Below are 19960 nucleotides of genomic sequence, written 5' to 3'. Positions count from 1 at the left end.
CTATTCCCCCCTCTCTCTTTCATTCTATCTCTATCCTTCCTACTCCCCCCTCTCTCTTTCATTCTATCTCTATCCTTCCTACTCCCCCTCTCTCTTTCATTCTCTCTATCCTTCTTACTCCCCCCTCTCTCTTTCATTCTATCTCTATCCTTCCTACTCCCCCTCTCTCTTTCATTCTATCTCTATCCTTCCTACTCCCCCCTCTCTCTTTCATTCTATCTCTATCCTTCCTACTCCCCCTCTCTCTTTCATTCTATCTCTATCCTTCCTACTCCCCCTCTCTCTTTCATTCTATCTCTATCCTTCCTACTCCCCCCTCTCTCTTTCATTCTATCTCTATCCTTCCTAATCCCCCCTCTCTCTTTCATTCTATCTCTATCATTCCTACTCCCCCCTCTCTCTTTCATTCTATCTCTATCCTTCCTACTCCCCCCTCTCTCTATCCTTCCTACTCCCCCCTCTCTCTTTCATTCTATCTCTATCATTCCTACTCCCCCCTCTCTCTTTCATTATATCTCTATCCTTCCTACTCCCCCCTCTCTCTATCCTTCCTACTCCCCCCTCTCTCTTTTCTCTCTTTCATTCTATCTCTATCCTTCCTACTCCCCCTGCCTCTTTCATTCTCTCTATCCTTCCTACTCCCCCCTCTCTATTTTCTCTCTTTCATTCTATCTCTATCCTTCCTACTCCCCCTCTCTCTTTCATTCTATCTCTATCCTTCCTACTCCCCCCTCTCTCTTTCATTCTATCTCTATCCTTCCTACTCCCCCCTCTCTCTTTCATTCTATCTCTATCCTTCCTACTCCCCCTCTCTCTTTCATTCTATCTCTATCCTTCCTACTCCCCCTTCTCTCTTTCATTCTATCTCTATCCTTCCTATTCCCCCTCTCTCTTTCATTCTATCTCTATCCTTCCTACTCCCCCCTCTCTCTTTCATTATATCTCTATCCTTCCTACTCCCCCTCTCTCTTTCATTCTATCTCTATCCTTCCTACTCCCCCTCTCTCTATCCTTCCTACTCCCCCCTCTCTCTTTCATTCTATCTCTATCCTTCCTACTCCCCCCTCTCTCTTTCATTCTATCTCTATCCTTCCTACTCCCCCTTCTCTCTTTCATTTTATCTCTATCCTTCCTATTCCCCCCTCTCTCTTTCATTCTATCTCTATCCTTCCTACTCCCCCCTCTCTCTTTCATTATATCTCTATCCTTCCTACTCCCCCTCTCTCTTTCATTCTATCTCTATCTATCCTTTCATTCTATCTCTATCCCCTCCCCCTCTCTTTCATTCTATCTCTATCCTTCCTACTCCCCTCTCTCTTTCATTCTATCTCTATCCTTCCTACTCCCCCTCTCTCTTTCATTCTATCTCTATCCTTCCTACTCCCCCTCTCTCTTTCATTCTATCTCTATCCTTCCTACTCCCCCTCTCTCTTTCATTCTATCTCTATCCTTCCTACTCCCCCTCTCTCTTTCATTCTATCTCTATCCTTCCTACTCCCCCCCTTTCATTCTATCTCTATCCTTCCTACTCCCCCCTCTTTCATTCTATCTCTATCCTTCCTACTCCCCCTCTCTCTTTCATTCTATCTCTATCCTTCCTACTCCCCCTCTCTCTTTCATTCTATCTCTATCCTTCCTACTCCCCCCTCTCTCTATCCTTCTCTACTCATTCCCTCCCTTCTCTCTTTCATTCTATCTCTATCCTTCCTACTCCCCCTCTCTCTTTCATTCTATCTCTATCCTTCCTACTCCCCCCTCTCTCTTTCATTATATCTCTATCCTTCCTACTCCCCCCTCCCTCTATCCTTCCTACTCCCCCCTCTTTCTTTCATTCTATCTCTATCCTTCCTACTCCCCCTCTCTCTTTCATTCTATCTCTATCCTTCCTACTCCCCCCTCTCTCTTTCATTCTATCTCTATCCTTCCTACTCCCCCCTCTCTCTTTCATCCCTGTCTCCCACCCTATCCTACCCCCCTCTCTCTTTCTCTCTATCTCTCTCCTCTCCTTCTCCCACCCTCTTTCACCTATCTCTATCCTTCCCCACCCTCTCTTTCATTCTATCTTATCCTCCCTCTTTCCCCCTTTCTCTCCTTCTCCCACCCTCTCCCACCCTCTCTCTCTCCTCCTCTCCCCATCTCTCTTCTCTCTCTCTCCTTATCCACACCCTCTCTTTATCTCTCCTTCCTCTCCACCCTCTCTCTTTCATTCTCCCATCATCTCTCTCCTCTCCTTCTCCCCCCTCTCTCTCTCTTTCCTCCCACCCCTCTCTCTCCTTCTTCCATCCTTCTTTCTCTCCATCTCCCACCCCTTCCTCTCTCCTTCTCCCATTCTATCTCTATCCTTCCCCCCTCTCTCTCCTTCTCTTTCCATCTCTATCCTTCCTACTCCCCCCCTCTTTCATTCTTTCTCTCTCTCCTTCTATCCACCCCTCTCTCTTTCATTCTCCCACCCCTCTCTCTCTCCTTCTCCCCCTCTCTCTCTCCTTCTCCCATCCCCTCTCCTCTCTCCTTCTTCCACCCCTCTCTCTCTCCTTCCTTCCACCCTCTCTTTCATTCTTCTCCCATCCTTCCCACCCCTCTCTCTCTCTCCTTCTCTATCCCCTCTCTCCTTCTCCTTCTCCCACCCCTCTCTCTCTCCTTCCCCCTCTTTCTCTCTCCTTCTCCCACCCCTCTCTCTCCTTCTCCACCCTCTCTCTCTCTCTTCCTTCTCACCCTCTTTCTCTCTCCTTCTCCCACCCTCCCTCTCTCCTTTCCCACCATCCTCTCTCTCTCCTCTCCCCACCCCTCTCTCTCTCCATCTCCCACCCCCTCTCTCTCCTTCTCCCCCTATCTCTCTCCTTCTCCCCTTTCTCTCTCTCCTTCTCCCACCCCTCTCTCTCCTTCTCCCACCCCTCTCTCTCTCTTCATTCTTCTCCCCATCTCTCTCTCCTTCTCCCACCCTCTCTCTCTCTTCTTCTCCCCTCTCTCTCCCTCTCCCCCTCTCTCTCTCTCCTTCTCCCCTCTCTCTCTCTCTCTCTCTCTCTCTCTCTCTCTCTCTCTCTCTCTCTCTCTCTCTCTCTCATTCTCCCACCCTTCTCTTATACTCCTACCCTCTCTCCCTCCTCCCACCCCTCTCTCTCCTTCTCACCCCTCTCTCTCTCTCCCTGTCTCCCACCCTATCCCACCCTCACTCTCCTTCTCCCCCTCTCTCTCACTCTCCTTCTCCCACCCTCTCCCACCCTCTCTCTCCTTCCCCCACCCCCTCTCACTCTCCTTATCCTCCCTCTTTCTCTCCTTCTCCCACCCTCTCCCACCCTCTCTCGCTTTCTCACAAGCTCGCTCTCTCCTTCTCCCACCCTCTCTCTCCTTATCCCACTCTCTCTCTCTCCTTCTCCCCCTTCTCTGTCTCTCCTTCTCCCACCCTCTCTCACTCTCCTTATCCTCCCTCTTTCTCTCCTTCTCCCACCCTCTCTCGCTTTCTCACAAGCTCGCTCTATCCTTCTCCCACCCTCTCTCTCTCTCCTTCTCCCCCATCTCTCTTCTCTCTCCTTATCACACCCTCTCCCACCCTCTCTCTCCTTATCCAACTCTCTCTCTCTCCTTCTCCCCCTTTTCTGTCTCTCCTTCTCCCACCCTCTCTCACTCTCCTTATCCTCCCTCTTTCCCTCCTTCTCCCACCCTCTCTCGCTTTCTCACAAGCTCGCTCTATCCTTCTCCCACCCTCTCTCTCTCTCCTTCTCCCCCATCTCTCTTCTCTCTCCTTATCACACCCTCTCTCTCTCCTTCTCCCACCCTCTCTCTCTCCTTCTCCCACCCTCTCTCGCTCTCCTTCTCCCACCCTCTCTCTCTCCTTCTCCCACCCTCTCTCTCTCTCCTTCTCCCCCATCTCTCTTCTCTCTCCTTATCACACCCTCTCTCTCTCTCCTTCTCCCACCCTCTCTCTCTCCTTCTCCCACCCTCTCTCTCTCCTTCTCCCACCCCTCTCTCTCCTTCTTCCATCCTTCTTTCTCTCCTTCTCCCACCCCTCTCTCTCCTTCTCCCACCCCTCTCTCTCCTTCTCCCCCTCTCTCTCTCCTTCTCCCACCATCTCTCTCTCCTTCTTCCACCCTCTCTCTCTCCTTCTTCCACCCTCTCTCTCTCCTTCTCCCACCCCTCTCTCCTCCTCCCACCCCTCTCTCTCTCCTTCTCTTCCCCCTCTCTCCTTCTCTTTCTCCCACCCTCTCTCTCTCCTTCCCCCCTCTTTCTCTCTCCTTCTCCCACCCCTCTCTCTCCTTCTCCCCCCCCTCTCTCTCCTTCTCCCCCTCTTTCTCTCTCCTTCTCCCACCCTCTCTCTCTCCTTCTCCCACCCTCTCTCTCTCTCCTTCCCCCCCCCTCTCTCTCTCCTTCCCCCACCCCTCTCTCTCCTTCTCCCACCCCTCTCTCTCCTTCTCCCACCCTCTCTCTCTCCTTCTCCCCCTCTCTCTCCTTCTCCCCCTTTCTCTCTCTCCTTCTCCCACCCCTCTCTCTCCTTCTCCCACCCCTCTCATTCCTTCTCCCCCCTCTCTCTCTCCTTCTCCCCCCTCTCTCACCTTCTCCCACTTTCTCTCTCTCCTTCTCCCACCCCTCTCTCTCTCCTTCTCCCCATCTCTCTCTCCTTCTTCCACCCTCTCTCTCTCCTTCTCCCACCCCTCTCTCACTCCTTCTCCCACCCCTCTCTCTCTCTCATTCTCTTCCCCCTCTCTCCTTCTCCTTCTCCCCCCCCTCTCTCTCTCCTTCTACCCCTCTCTCTCCTTCTCCCACCCTTCTCTCCCCTCTCTCTCCTTCTCCCACACCCCTCTCTCCTTATCCCACCCCTCTCTCTCCTTCTCCCACCCCTCTCTCTCCTTCTCCCACTCGCTCTCTTTCTCTTCTTCTCCCACCCACTCTCTCTCCTACCATCCTCTCTCTCTCCTTCTCCCACCCTTATTTCTCCTTCTCCCCTCTCTCTCTCCTTCTCCCACCCTCTCGCTCTTCTTCTCCCCCCCACTCTCTCTCCTTCTACCACCCTCTCTCTCTCCTTCACCCCCTCTCTCTCTCCTCCCTTCTCCCCGCCTCTCTCTTGCCATATCTCTCTCTACCTTGTTCTCTCTCACTGGCTCTCTCGCTCGCTGTCTCTCTCTCTCATATCAGTCTCCTGAGGGAAAAGTGCAGAAGCCTTTGATCTGATCAGTGTTTTTTTCCCCCGAAGTTGAGGAATCCTGAAATGGGATGTGCTCTCCAATTAGTTTGGGTTAAATATTTCAGAGGCTACGGCAGCTATCCCTGTCTTTTCTTCTCCCTTTAGTGAGTGGCTTCCATGTTTCCATTGGTTCTCCTGCTGACACTACAGAGGACAAAAAACCACCTTATAACGCGTATACTTGACTGAACGAACGGCAGCCAGGTTTGCACTCCAAGCCCTGCGGAACATGTCTCAACGGCAAGAGAAAGAGGGAGAAACCAACAGGGCGGGTGGTGAGTCGTTAAGAGAGAGACAAGAGCATAAGATGACGCATATAATAATGAAGAAATAATTACATCTTCATTTATGAGGAATGAATATGCGAATATCAATTGTGATCCTGGTTATGGTCAAAGCTTTGCTATGATACACTGTTAAAGTAGTCATAGCAGGACTTGTAGAAACAGCCGTCAGAGCGGAAATGATGACTGGAGTTCTATGGTAATACAATCAGGATCATCTGATGGACCCCGTGTGCAGGTATCACTTAGGGAAATGTGTCCTTACTCGCTCAATGCTTCCAATATGTATCCATCTCGAAATACTAAAGACGTACATCTGGCTCGGATATCTGATGGAGATTTCTCCTTTGGGGAATGTGTTTGGAAAAATACAAGTTTCTCTTTCAATCTGTTCCATGAAAGGAGGGGAATGTGTAGTGTCGCCCGCAGGCTTTTGCTGGGAATTTGACACCACTACCATTGTTGTCAGAGTGGCAGGGTAGCAGAAAAAAGAGTTGGAGAGGAGGGGATTTCCACTGCTACACTCCGCATTCTGTATTCTGTCAAACACCCATCGACTGTCAACCCAACCCTATCCCTCTACCATCACCCCTGACCCCATCCCTCTACCATCACCCCTGACTCCATTCCTCTACCATCACCCCTGACCCCATTCCTCTACCATCACCCCTGACCCCATTCCTCTATCATCACCCCTGACCCCATCCCTCTACCATCACCCCTGACCCCATCCCTCTACCATCACACCTGACCCCATTCCTCTACCATCCCCCCTGACCCCATCCCGCTACCATCACCCCTGACCCCATCCCTCTACCATCACCCCTGACCCTATTCCTCTACCATCCTCCCTGACCCCATCCCTCTACCATCACCCCTGACCCCATTCCTCTACCATCACCCCTGACCCCATCCCTCTACCATCACCCCTGACCCCATCCCTCTACCATCACCCCTGACCCTATTCCTCTACCATCACCCCTGACGTCATTCCTCTACCATCACCCCTGACCCCATTCCTCTACCATCCTCCCTGACCCCATCCCTCTACCATCACCCCTGACCCCAATTCCTCTACCATCACCCCTGACGTCATTCCTCTACCATCACCCCTGACCTCATTCCTCTACCATCACCCCTGACCTCATCCCTCTACCATCACCCCTGACCCCATCCCTCTACCATCACCCCTGACCCCATTCCTCTACCATCACCCCTGACGTCATTCCTCTACCATCACCCCTGACCTCATTCCTCTACCATCACCCCTGACCCCATCCCTCTACCATCACCCCTGACCCCATTCCTCTACCATCACCCCTGACGTCATTCCTCTACCATCACCCCTGACCTCATTCCTCTACCATCACACCTGACCCCATTCCTCTACCATCACCCCTGACGTCATTCCTCTACCATCACCCCTGACCTCATTCCTCTACCATCACCCCAGACCCCATTCCTCTACCATCACCCCTGACCTCATTCCTCTACCATCCCCCCTGATCCCATTCCTCTACCATCACCCCTGACCCCATCCTTCTACCATCACTCCTGACCCCATTCCTCTACCATCACTCCTGACCTCATTCCTCTACCATCACCCCTGACCTCATTCCTCTACCATCACCCCTGATCCCATTCCTCTACCATCACCCCTGACCCCATCCTTCTACCATCACCCCAGACCCCATTCCTCTACCATCACCCCTGACCCCATTCCTCTACCATCACCCCTGACCCCATCCCACCCTACCATCCTTACTGTCCCCATCCTACCATCACCCCTGTCCCCATCCCACCCTACCATCCCCACTGTCCCCATCCCACCCTACCATCCCCACTGTCCCCACCCCTCCCTACCATCCCCACTGTCCCCATCCCACCCTACCATCCCACCCTACCATCCCCACTGTCCCCATCCCACCCTACCATCACCCCTGTCCCCATCCCACCCTACCATCCCCACTGTCCCCATCCCACCCTACCATCACCCTGTCCCCATCCCACCCTACCATCCCCACTGTCCCCATCCCACCCTACTATCCCCTGTCCCCATCCCACCCTACCATCCTCACTGTCCCCACCCCACCCTACCATCCCCACTGTCCCCATCCCACCCTACCATCCCCACTGTCCCCACCCCACCCTACCATCCCCCCTGTCCCCATCCCACCCTACCATCCTCACTGTCCCCACCCCACCCTACCATCCCCACTGTCCCCATCCCACTCTACCATCCCCACTGTCCCCATCCCACCCTACCATCCCCATCCCACCCTACCATCCCCACTGTCCCCACCCCACCCTACCATCACCCCTGTCCCCATCCCACCCTACCATCCTCACTGTCCCCACCCCACCCTACCATCCCCACTGTCCCCATCCCACTCTACCATCCCCACTGTCCCCATCCTACCATCACCCCTGTCCCCATCCCATCCTACCATCCCCACTGTCCCCATCCCACCCTACCATCCCCATCCCACCCTACCATCCCCACTGTCCCCATCCCACTCTACCATCCTCCCTGTCCCCATCCCACTCTTACATCCCCCCTGTCCCCATCCCACTCTACCATCCCCCCTGTCCCCATCCCACCCTACCATCCCCATCCCACCCTACCATCCCCACTGTCCCCATCCCACTCTACCATCCCCACTGTCCCCATCCCACTCTACCATCCCCACTGTCCCCATCCCACCCTACCATCCCCATCCCACTCTACCATCCCCACTGTCCCCATCCTACCATCACCCCTGTCCCCATCCCACCCTACCATCCCCACTGTCCCCATCCCACTCTACCATCCCCACTGTCCCCATCCTACCATCACCCCTGTCCCCATCCCACCCTACCATCCCCACTGTCCCCATCCCACCCTACCATCCCAACTGTCCCCATCCTACCATCACCCCTGTCCCCATCCCATCCTACCATCCCCACTGTCCCCATCCCACCCTACCATCCCCATCCCATCCTACCATCCCCACTGTCCCCATCCCATCCTACCATCCCCCCTGAACCCATCCAACCATCCCCACTGTCCCCATCCCATCCTACCATTTCCCCTGAACCCATCCTATTATCAAGGGTAAAGGGTAAAGGTGTGTGGAGGGTTCAGGTCCCAAACACAAAAACACCACGCTCCTCCACCCCACCCGGCCTCCGTTCATCTATTCAAATCAATGGCCTCCTTGTGCTGTGGGGTCTACTCTTGACTGACTCCATTGACTTCACTGTAAGCGAGAGAATTGTCAATCCAAAGTCCAGTTGGAGTTGAAGCCTTGTTGGCCCTCTGGCATCGCTAGCTCCTCCCTTCTCTAACTTGGACAGGACTAATATTGGCCCTGTGTAAAATGCATCCCTCCTGGCACCATTTATTCACAGATCTATTTGAGGGAAGGGTGCAAAGAGCGATGTGTTGGTATGGGCACATATCCCTGGTGATCACCATCAAATAGCTACCCTCTCAATCATATGATATCACCCCCACTGATCAGATCACTGGAAATCCAAAGGGAGAAGGGGAAGCACACATTTTAAGGCCAGAGGAGGGGGTAGTGAGCACTGCTGGTTGACACTGATGAAGTAGTTGCCTCAGTTTGCATGTTTGCCGAAACTCTGCTGACACATGTAGGAAGCACAAACGCAAACATGCTCAGGAGAGAAAATACAATGTGTATACTACAATGTCTACGAAGAGGAGGAGGGATGGAGGGAAGGGGAGTGGGAGGGAAGGGAAGGGAAAGGGATGGGGAGGGATGGAGGGAAGGGATGGAAGGAAGGGGAGGGATGGAGGGAAGGGGAGTGGGAGGGGAAGGGAGGGAGAGGGATGGGGAGGGATGGAGGGAAGGGAGTGGGAGGGAAGGGGAGGGATGGAGGAGAGGGGAGGGATGGAGGGAAGGGGAGTGGGAGGAAGGGAAGGGAGAGGGATGGGGAGGATGGAGGGAAGAGATGGAAGGAAGGGGGAGGGATGGAGGGAAGGGGAGTGGGAGGGAAGGGAAGGGAGGGATGGGGAGGGATGGAGGGAAGGGATGGAAGGAAGGGGGAGGGATGGAGGGAAGGGGAGTGGGAGGAAGGGAAGGAGAGGGATGGGGAGGGATGGAGGAAGGGATGGAAGGAAGGGGAGGGATGGAGGGAATGGGAGTGGGAGGGAAGGGAGAGGGATGGGGAGGGATGGAGGGAAGGGGAGTGGGAGGGAAGGGAAGGGAGAGGGATGGGGAGGGATGGAGGGAAGGGATGGAAGGAAGGGAGTGGGAGGGGGGAAGGGAGGAGGGATGGAGGAGAGGGGGAGGGATGGAGGAGAGGGGGAGGGATGGAGGGAAGGGGAGTGGGAGGGAAGGGAAGGGAGAGGGATGGGAAAGGATGGAGGGAAGGGGAGTGGGAGGGAAGTGAAGGGAGAGGGATGGGGAGGGAGGGAGGGAAGGGATGGAAGGAAGGGGGAGGGATGGAGGGAAGGGGAGTGGGAGGGAAGGGAGAGGGATGGGGAAGGGGAGTGGGAGGGAAGGGAAGGGAGAGGGATGGAGGAGAGGGGGAGGGATGGAGGAGAGGGGGAGGGATGGAGGGGATGGGAGGGGGAAGGGTGGATGGAGGAGAGGGGAGGGATGGAGGAGAGGGGGAGGAATGGAGGAAAGGGGGAGGGATGGAGGGCATGGGAGGAAGAAGAATGGATGTAGGAGAGGGTGAGGGAAGGGGGATAAAAGCCAGTGATTTTTCCCTCTCACTCAGCTTTATGGCTCTTAATAGAATCTTAGGGAATAGCACTGCAACTAAATTATTTAATTTACTCAAACTGTTGCTCGCAGATAAATGTTTTATATTTCCTTTTGAAGTGTGTTAATGAGGTTTGCAAGCTCTGCACTTTTAGAAAAATGAGCCTTTTTTCCTTTATTAGAACCCGCCTTCACTCATGTTAATGTGGAATAAGATAATTAACATGGAATAAAAGGGGGGGAGAGCCATAGTAAATCAAAGGCGAGCAGGTGAGTGCTCTGTGGCCACTCTGGCATGGCAGCTTGAAGGGAGCTGGGAGTGCCAGGTGGGCTTATTGTCAGTGTGACTGAGGAGCTGCACAAGTCCCTCCGGCACAAAGGGACGCCCACTTTCTCAGATCATTCTAACACCCAGAGAGGCTGGGTATGGACAGGTATAAAAGGGTGAAAATTGGCCATGGCTTTCTCTTCCTTTATACGATAGAAAAGAGAGAGCAAAAGTGGAAGACTGAGAAAGTGAAAGGAGGGGGGGGACACACAGAGAGAGACAGAGAGTGAGATTCAAGTTTCTATAAGCGATGCAGCTCTGACCAATCACACCCAGTTAAATCCATTCACTCACTACACTTAATGGTTCTATTGATTGGTCTCAGTGGCTGCTCTAACGAGCCAGCAGCTCTGATGAGGCAGGAAGGTTGGGCTGAATAAAAAGGCTCCCCCACCCCTCAGTCCACATCGCCCCCAGGGCTAATGACCACATCACCCCTTTGGAGCAGCTGGAGCCTCAATTACCTGACTCGGCTCAAAAAGTCTCCAGACTCCAAATCTCACAAGGCACCATCAATAAACATAGGGCATCATCAATCCGCTCCTGGCTCTAGGTTCCCCATAGTCCTCAGGGTCCCTGAACCTCCAGCTCCAACGTTACAACATGTCCCTAATCGTCTCACCATCGTGATGGACCTCGCAGATCATCTGACCTGACACCAGGGGGTGCCCACTACCCCCCTTGGACATCTGACATAACGCCAGGGGGTGCCCACAACCCCCCTTGGACATCTAACATAACACCAGGGGGTGCCCACTACCCCTCTTGGACATCTGACCTGACACCAGGGGGTGCCCACTATCCCCCTTGGACATCTGACCTGACACCAGGGGGTGCCCACTACCCCCCTTGGACATCTGACATAACACCAGGGGGTGCCCACTACCCCCCTTGGACATCTGACCTGACACCAGGGGGTGCCCACTACCCCCCTTGGACATCTGACCTGACACCAGGGGGTGCCCACTATCCCCCTTGGACATCTGACCTGGCACCAGGGGGTGCCCACTATCCCCCTTGGACATCTGACCTGGCACCAGGGGGTGCCCACTACCCCCCTTGGACATCTGACCTGACACCAGGGGGTGCCCACTACCCCCCTTGGACATCTGACCTGACACCAGGGGGGATGCCCACTACCCCCCTTGGACATCTGACCTGACACCAGGGGGTGCCCACTACCCCCCTTGGACATCTGACCTGACACCAGGGGGTGCCCACTACCCCCCTTGGACATCTGACCTGACACCAGGGGGTGCCCACTACCCCCCTTGGACATCTGACCTGACACCAGGGGGTGCCCACTACCCCCTTCGACATCTGACAATGTACAAAGAGAAGACTGTCGCTTTTTCTCTAGCTAGTACCAGGTTAACCCTTTGTAGAATGAGCTGTGTGAAAGCAGAGCAGACAGTTACAAAGCTACACTGAACATTAGAGACCTTGGATATCAAAGCTGACCAGTGTGGGTGCATACAGTTTATTGGACCATCTGGGTATTTCCGGTCACAACTTGCAGGCTTGTTTTTCGAGTTGCTGTGCGTTTTGTTGCCAACCTATTTTGCTACCTGACAACTTTACGGTTTTCACTTTTTAATTACCGTTCATATATTTATTTATTTTTTCCTCAACTTTTTCACTCCGGACGCTTTATCTGGACACGATTCGTCAGGACCTCCAACAGCCGAAGCTAAGTAGTAACATTAACATGATGCCTACTATTTGTAGTCTCTGTACTCGCCTTACGGCGAGGATAGCTGTGCTACAAGCCCAGCTTCAGACGCAATCGTTAGGCAAGGGTAATTTCAGTGTAGGAAAGGATGAAACCGCGTCTGTGCCACCAGTAAGTACAGATAGTAGTATAAATCCCCTGGCACAGTCCCCGCAGCCGGACAACTTTCTCACGGTTTCTGGAAGGAAATGCTGTAGGAAAGCTCAACCAGTGTCGCTCATTCAGCAGACAGAAACTTTCAACCGGTTTTCCCCATTAAGCAGCGGGTCGGAGTCAGAGGCCGAGTCTTCTCTGGTCTCTACTCCTCCCGTTACGGGGTCTGAGACGCCGAAGCTTCCCACCATTAGCTCTGACAAATTGAAAACTCTAGTCATTGGCGACTCCATTACCCGCAGTATTAGACTTAAAACTAATCATCCAGCGATCATACACTGTTTACCAGGGGCAGGGCTACCGACGTTAAGGCTAATCTGAAGATGGTGCTGGCTAAAGCTAAAACTGGCGAGTGTAGAGAGTATAGAGATATTGTTATCCACGTCGGCACCAACGATGTTAGGATGAAACAGTCAGAGATCACCAAGCGCAACATAGCTTCTGCGTGCATATCAGCTAGAAAGATGTGTCGGCATCGAGTAATTGTCTCTGGCCCCCTCCCAGTTAGGGGGAGTGATGAGCTCTACAGCAGAGTCTCACAACTCAATCGCTGGTTGAAAACTGTTTTCTGCCCCTCCCAAAAGATAGAATTTGTAGATAATTGGCCCTCTTTCTGGGACTCACCCACAAACAGGACCAAGCCTGGCCTGCTGAGGAGTGACGGACTCCATCCTAGCTGGAGGGGTGCTCTCATCTTATCTACCAACATAGACAGGGCTCTAACTCCTCTAGCTCCACAATGAAATAGGGTGCAGGCCAGGCAGCAGGCTGTTAGCCAGCAGTCAGCGTAGTCAGCTCAGCTATCACCATTGAGACTGTGTCTGTGCCTCGACCTAGGTTGGGCAAAACTAAACATGGCGGTGTTCGCCTTAGCAATCTCACTAGGATAAAGACCACCTCCATTCCAGTCATTACTGAAAGAGATCATGATACCTCACATCTCAAAATAGGGCTACTTAATGTTAGATCCCTTACTTCAAAGGCAATTATAGTCAATGAACTAATCACTGATCATAATCTTGATGTGATTGGCCTGACTGAAACATGGCTTAAGCCTGATGAATTTACTGTTTTAAATGAGGCCTCACCTCCTGGCTACACTAGTGACCATATCCCTCGTGCATCCCGCAAAGGCGGAGGTGTTGCTAACATTTACGATAGCAAATTTCAATTTACAAAAAAAAAAAATGACGTTTTCGTCTTTTGAGCTTCTAGTCATGAAATCTATGCAGCCTACTCAATCACTTTTTATAGCTACTGTTTACAGGCCTCCTGGGCCATATACAGCGTTTCTCACTGAGTCCCTGAATTCCTATCGGACCTTGTAGTCATAGCAGATAATATTCTAATCTTTGGTGACTTTAATATTCACATGGAAAAGTCCACAGACCCACTCCAAAAGGCTTTCGGAGCCATCATCGACTCAGTGGGTTTTGTCCAACATGTCTCTGGACCCACTCACTGTCACAGTCATACGCTGGACCTAGTTTTGTCCCATGGAATAAATGTTGTGGATCTTAATGTTTTCCTCATAATCCTGGACTATCGGACCACCATTTTATTACGTTTGCAATTGCAACAAATAATCTGCTCAGACCCCAACCAAGGACCATCAAAGGTCGTGCTATAAATTCACAGACAACACAAAGATTCCTTGATGCCCTTCCAGACTCCCTCTGCCTACCCAAGGACGCCAGAGGACAAAAATCAGTTAACCACCTGACTGAGGATCTCAATTGAATCTTGTGCAATACCCTAGATGCAGTTGCACCCCTAAAAACTAAAAACATTTCTCATAAGAAACTAGCTCCCTGGTACACAGAAAATACCCGAGCTCTGAAGCAAGCTTCCAGAAAATTGGAACGGAAATGGCGCCACACCAAACTGGAAGTATTCCGACTAGCTTGGAAAGATGGTACCGTGCAGTACCGAAGAGCCCTTACTGCTGCTCGATCATCCTATTTTTCTAACTTAATTGAGGAAAATAAGAACAATCCGAAATTCATTTTTGATACTGTCGCAAAGCTAACTAAAAAGCAGCATTCCCCAAGAGAGGATGACTTTCACTTTAGCAGTGATAAATTCATGAACTTCTTTGAGGAAAAGATTATGATTATTAGAAAGCAAATTACGGACTCCTCTTTAAACCTGCGTATTCCTCCAAACCTCAGTTGTCCTGAGTCTGCACAACTCTGCCAGGACCTAGGATCAAGAGAGACGCTCAAGTGTTTTAGTACTATATCTCTTGACACAATGATGAAAATAATCATGGCCTCTAAACCTTCAAGCTGCATACTGGACCCTATTCCAACTAAACTACTGAAAGAGCTGCTCCCTGTGCTTGGCCCTCCTATGTTGAACATAATAAATGGCTCTCTATCCACTGGATGTGTACCAAACTCACTAAAAGTGGCAGTAATAAAGCCTCTCTTGAAGAAGCCAAACCTTGACCCAGAAAATATAAAAACTATCGGCCTATATCGAATCTTCCATTCCTCTCAAAGATTTTAGAAGGCTGTTGCGCAGCAACTCCCTGCTTTCCTGAAGACAAACAATGTATACGAAATGCTTCAGTCTGCTTTTAGACCCCATCATAGCACTGAGACGGCACTTGTGAAGGTGATAAATGACATTTTAATGGCATCGGACCGAGCTCTGCATCTGTCCTCGTGCTCCTAGACCTTAGTGCTGCTTTTGATACCATCGATCACCACATTCTTTTGGAGAGATTGGAAACCCAAATTGGTCTACACGGACATGTTCTGGCCTGGTTCAGATCTTATCTGTCGGAAAGATATCAGTTTGTCTCTGTGAATGGTTTGTCCTCTGACAAATCAACTGTAAATTTCGGTGTTCCTCAAGGTTCCGTTTTAGGACCACTATTGTTTTCACTATACATTTTACCTCTTGGGGATGTTATTCGAAAACATCATGTTAACTTTCACTGCTATGCGGATGACACACAGCTGTACATTTCAATGAAACATGGTGAAGCCCCAAAATTGCCCTCGCTAGAAGCATGTGTTTCAGACATAATGGCTGCAAACTTTCTACTATTAAACTCGGACAAAACAGAGATGCTTGTTCTAGGTCCCAAGAAACAAAGAGATCTTCTGTTGAATCTGACAATTAATCTTAATGGTTGTACAGTCGTCTCAAATAAAACTGTGAAGGACCTCGGCGTTACTCTGGACCCTGATCTCTCTTTTGAAGAACATATCAAGACCATTTCGAGGACAGCTTTTTTCCATCTACGTAATATTGCAAAAATCAGAAACTTTCTGTCCAAAAATTATGCAGAAAAATTAATCCATGCTTTTGTCACTTCTAGGTTAGACTACTGCAATGCTCTACTTTCCGGCTACCCGGATAAAGCACTAAATAAACTTCAGTTAGTGCTAAATACGGCTGCTAGAATCCTGACTAGAACCAAAAAATTTGATCATATTACTCCAGTGCTAGCCTCTCTACACTGGCTTCCTGTCAAAGCAAGGGCTGATTTTAAGGTTTTACTGCTAACATACAAAGCATTACATGGGCCTCCTCCTACCTATCTCTCTGATTTGGTCCTGCCGTACATACCTACACGTACGCTACGGTCACAAGACGCAGGCCTCCTAATTGTCCCTAGAATTTCTAAGCAAACTGGGGCTCTCTCATGCCGTCCCTGCAGGGGGTGCGTCACCTGAGTGGGTTGATTAACTGTTGTGGTCATCCTGTCTGGGTTGGCGCCCCCCCCCCACTTGGGCTGTGCCGTTGCGGAGATCTTTGTGGGCTATACTCAGCCTTGTCTCAGGATGGTAAGTTGGTGGTTGAAGATATCCCTCTAGTGGTGTGGGGGCTGTGCTTTGGCAAAGTGGGTGGGGTTATATCCTTCCTGTTTGGCCCTGTCCGGGGGTGTCCTCGGATGGGGCCACAGTGTCTCCTGTCCCCTCCTGTCTCAGCCTCCAGTATTTATGCTGCAGTAGTTTGTGTCGGGGGGCTAGGGTCAGTTTGTTATATCTGGAGTACCCCTCCTGTCCTAATTCGGTGTCCTGTGTGAATCTAAGTGTGCGTTCTCTAATTCTCTCCTTCTTTCTTTCTCTCTCTCGAAGGACCTGAGCCCTAGGACCATGCCCCAGGACTACCTGACATGATGACTCCTTGCTGTCCCCAGTCCACCTGGCCATGCTGCTGCTCCAGTTTCAGCTGACCTGAGACCTAGGACCATGCCCCAGGACTACCTGACATGATGACTCCTTGCTGTCCCCAGTCCACCTGGCCATGCTGCTGCTCCAGTTTCAACTGTTCTGCCTTACTATTATTCGACCATGCTGGTCATTTATGAACATTTGAACATCTTGGCCATGTTCTGTTATAATCTCCACCCGGCCCAGCCAGAAGAGGACGGGCCACCCCACATATGCTCTCTCTAATTCTCTCTTTCTTTCTTTCTCTCTCTCGGAGGACCTGAGCCCTAGGACCGTGCCCCAGGACTACCTGACATGATGACTCCTTGCTGTCCCCAGTCCACCTGGCCATGCTGCTGCTCCAGTTTCAACTGTTCTGCCTTGTTATTATTCGACCATGCTGGTCATTTATGAACATTTGAACATCTTGGCCATGTTCTGTTATAATCTCCACCCGGCACAGCCAGAAGAGGACTGGCCACCCCACATAGCCTGGTTCCTCTCTAGGTTTCTTCCTAGGTTTTGGCCTTTCTAGGGAGTTTTTCCTAGCCACCGTGCTTCTACACCTGCATTGCTTGCTGTTTGGGGTTTTAGGCTGGGTTTCTGTACAGCACTTTGAGATATCAGCTGATGTACGAAGGGCTATATAAATAAATTTGATTTGATTTGATTTGTTCACCCTGTGTCCTGAGGAGGAACTATGGCACTATGACATGGTTAGTAATTAGATTGAATACACAAAAATGATGGAATCTGTTAATTTCCATATAACAATTTACAGAATATAGTTAGCGACAATATCTGCTGTAAAACAGAGTTTATTTTATTTTAATTTTCTGGTACATAGACTTTCTGACCAAGTGGAGTTTAAGATTTTGTGTTCCCATGCAGCGCTGGTAGACTGGTCTTCACATAGTTAAGGGACAGCCAGAGCCATGCTAAAGTGGGCAGGCCTGCTACCAAGGGCTCGTGGTACCAAGGGCTCCTTGTACCGAGGGCTCCTGGTACCGAACGCTCCTGCTACCAAGGGCTCCTTGTACCGAGGGCTCCTGGTACCGAACGCTCCTGCTACCAAGGGCTCCTTGTACTGAGGGCTCCTTGTACCGAATGCTCCTGCTACCGAGGGCTCCTGCTACCGAGGGCTCCTGGCACCGAGGGCTCCTGGTACCAAGGGCTCCTTGTACCGAGGGCTCCAAGGTACCGAATGCTCCTGCTACCGAGGGCTCCTGGCACCGAGGGATCCTGGTACCAAGGGCTCCTGGTACCGAGGGCTCCTGGTACCGAGGGCTCCTGGTACCGAATGCTCCTGCTACCGAAGGCTCCTAGCACCGAGGACTCCTGGTACCGAGGGCTCCTGGTACCGAGGGATCCTGGCACTGATGGCTCCTGGTACGGAGTGCTGATGGGTCCTGGTACCGAGGGCTCCTGGCACCAAAATGGAGGTGTCTTTTCACTAAAGCAGAAACATGAGGCAGGTCGACAGCCCAAAACTGGCAGACAGAAAACAAGAAACGCCCCTTCAGGGGCGTAATAAAACAGAGGGGAGGTGGAGGGTGCAAAAGTAACTGTGGCACTCTGTACAAATAAACAACTCTTCCCTCCCAATCTCAATTCCTCCAGCTTCAGTAATGTGTCCCAGGCTGTCTCTCTCGTGTGTTTATCGCCGGCGTAAATGACCATGATTTAACTGGGTGCCACATCAGTGATCAAGAGCAAACAAGCCGCTTTTCTGGATGATTTCTCTGGCTCTGTGTACATGTGCTCAGCATTACTAACAAGGAGGGAGGAGGTTTGACAAGGACTCATCCGTCTGGGCCTGCACTGGCTTGCAATCATCCCTCAACATCCACAGCCTGAATGAATTTAGACAAAGTGTCTCTCACTGTGTAGATGGGCTACAGAAGGAGAACATTAGAGAAGCGCTTAGGACTGGAGAGTGGAGAATGTAGGGTGTAGTATGGGTGCTCTGGTCGTACTGAAGTAACTGAGATGATTGGTCAGCAGAGCAAAGCATTAACAGACATGGGAAGAGAATATATGAGTTGGGGAGTAACTGGTCTCAAACTTACAAAACCAACCCAAAACAAGCCAGCAGTATCTAGGTACGGTAAGAGCCCACAATATTGTCAAGTTTGTGTAGAGTAAACATACACTTTACTACAGGCCTACGATGCCTTTTAGGTCACATGGTCACTATCCCACTTCTGACACCAATATAGCATCTGACATGATGCACATAAACCAAGCATTCAGAAGTTGTTTCTCCGTAATCCAACTTGTTATTGAACTTGTTCACACAATAAACTATCAAACATATACAAATGTAGCTGGACAAATTAGTTGTTTTTGAGAAATCCATTTTTAGAAGCTTTATAGAAGTACAATAAGACAAAGATAGTAAAACAGACAAAAGGATGACAAATGGAGCGTACAGCCAGGAACACGGGTTGGTTTGGGTCAAACAGCTTGGAGTAGCATCGGACAACCAGATGTCTTTGTTGCCGCCCCAAAGACATGGAGGGCATTGCTACGGAGTCCGTGGGGGAAGGAGGAAGGGAGTGTGAAGAGGATGAAGCCATTCTACAGTTCCCTTTCCCTCAGTAAGCGGTTAGCGCTGTCCAGAAAGCCCGCCGTCTCTAATAATATCTCCTGTGGAATTAGTGGGGATCAATGCGCCCAGTGAACAGAGAGCTTTGCTGAGGGAAAAGCTCTCCGGTAGCAGATGGTGGACAGTTTATCACGTCAATTAACTCCCAGGCCGGCACTGGCATCATGGCCGATTGGGACGCGTCCAGTCCTGTCTCAACTGACTCGGAAGCCTAGAATTACTACTTCCTCTTCAAATCACATTACCGCAACCTGACAGGGAATTTTGCAATTATTACATTTTTCGTGTTCATGTTCCCATCATGCTTCGTGGTGAAGGGGAAGAACGTTTGCCGGTTATACCCAGTAACACGAACATCAGGGAGAAAGAGTGAAATATGATCTACATTGAACATTATATCAAAATGTTTTGTTAGTTTGGTAAGATGTTTGTCTAATAAGAGGGGATTATTTCCTATTTTATTGAGTTTGAATTGAATTGATTCTGTGTAGAATTAACACAAAAACTGCTAAAGCAGTCATTTTAACAGCTCATTATTTTAAATCATTTGTATTACTCTGAAATGTTTTAAGTCATGGCCCCCTCCGTCCTAGACTTGTCCTAAATAAGTTGATATACAGTTGAAGTCGGAAGTTTACATACACCTTAGCCAAATACATTAAAACTCATTTTTCCCACAATTCCTGACATTTAATCCTAGTAAAAAGTCTCTGTCTTATGTCAGTTAGGATCACCACTTTATTTTAAGAATGTGAAATGTCAGAATAATAGTAGAGGGAATGATTTATTTCAGCT

The 19960-nt window shown here is 50.7% G+C and overlaps 2 protein-coding genes across 2 annotated transcripts in view; both read right to left on the bottom strand.

The window, feature by feature from the left end:
* LOC118380130 (ephrin-A2-like) overlaps nt 1-19960 on the bottom strand; it is a 326499-nt gene that overhangs the window by 160747 nt on the left and 145792 nt on the right. The window lies entirely within an intron of this gene.
* Nucleotides 10102-13375, bottom strand: LOC127910646 (keratin, type I cytoskeletal 9-like). The gene is made up of 2 exons (XM_052475255.1): nt 11662-13375; nt 10102-11617 (listed from the first exon to the last, which is right to left on the bottom strand). Exons 1-2 carry the CDS (start codon nt 11780-11782, stop codon nt 11235-11237), a joined length of 504 nt encoding a protein of 167 aa, XP_052331215.1. The 5' UTR covers nt 11783-13375; the 3' UTR covers nt 10102-11234.

This window comes from Oncorhynchus keta, chromosome 22, assembly GCF_023373465.1.
Source record: "Oncorhynchus keta strain PuntledgeMale-10-30-2019 chromosome 22, Oket_V2, whole genome shotgun sequence".
Classification (NCBI taxonomy): domain Eukaryota; kingdom Metazoa; phylum Chordata; class Actinopteri; order Salmoniformes; family Salmonidae; genus Oncorhynchus; species Oncorhynchus keta.
Note: the sequence above shows the minus strand (reverse complement) of the source record. Positions and strands in the feature narration are given on the sequence as shown.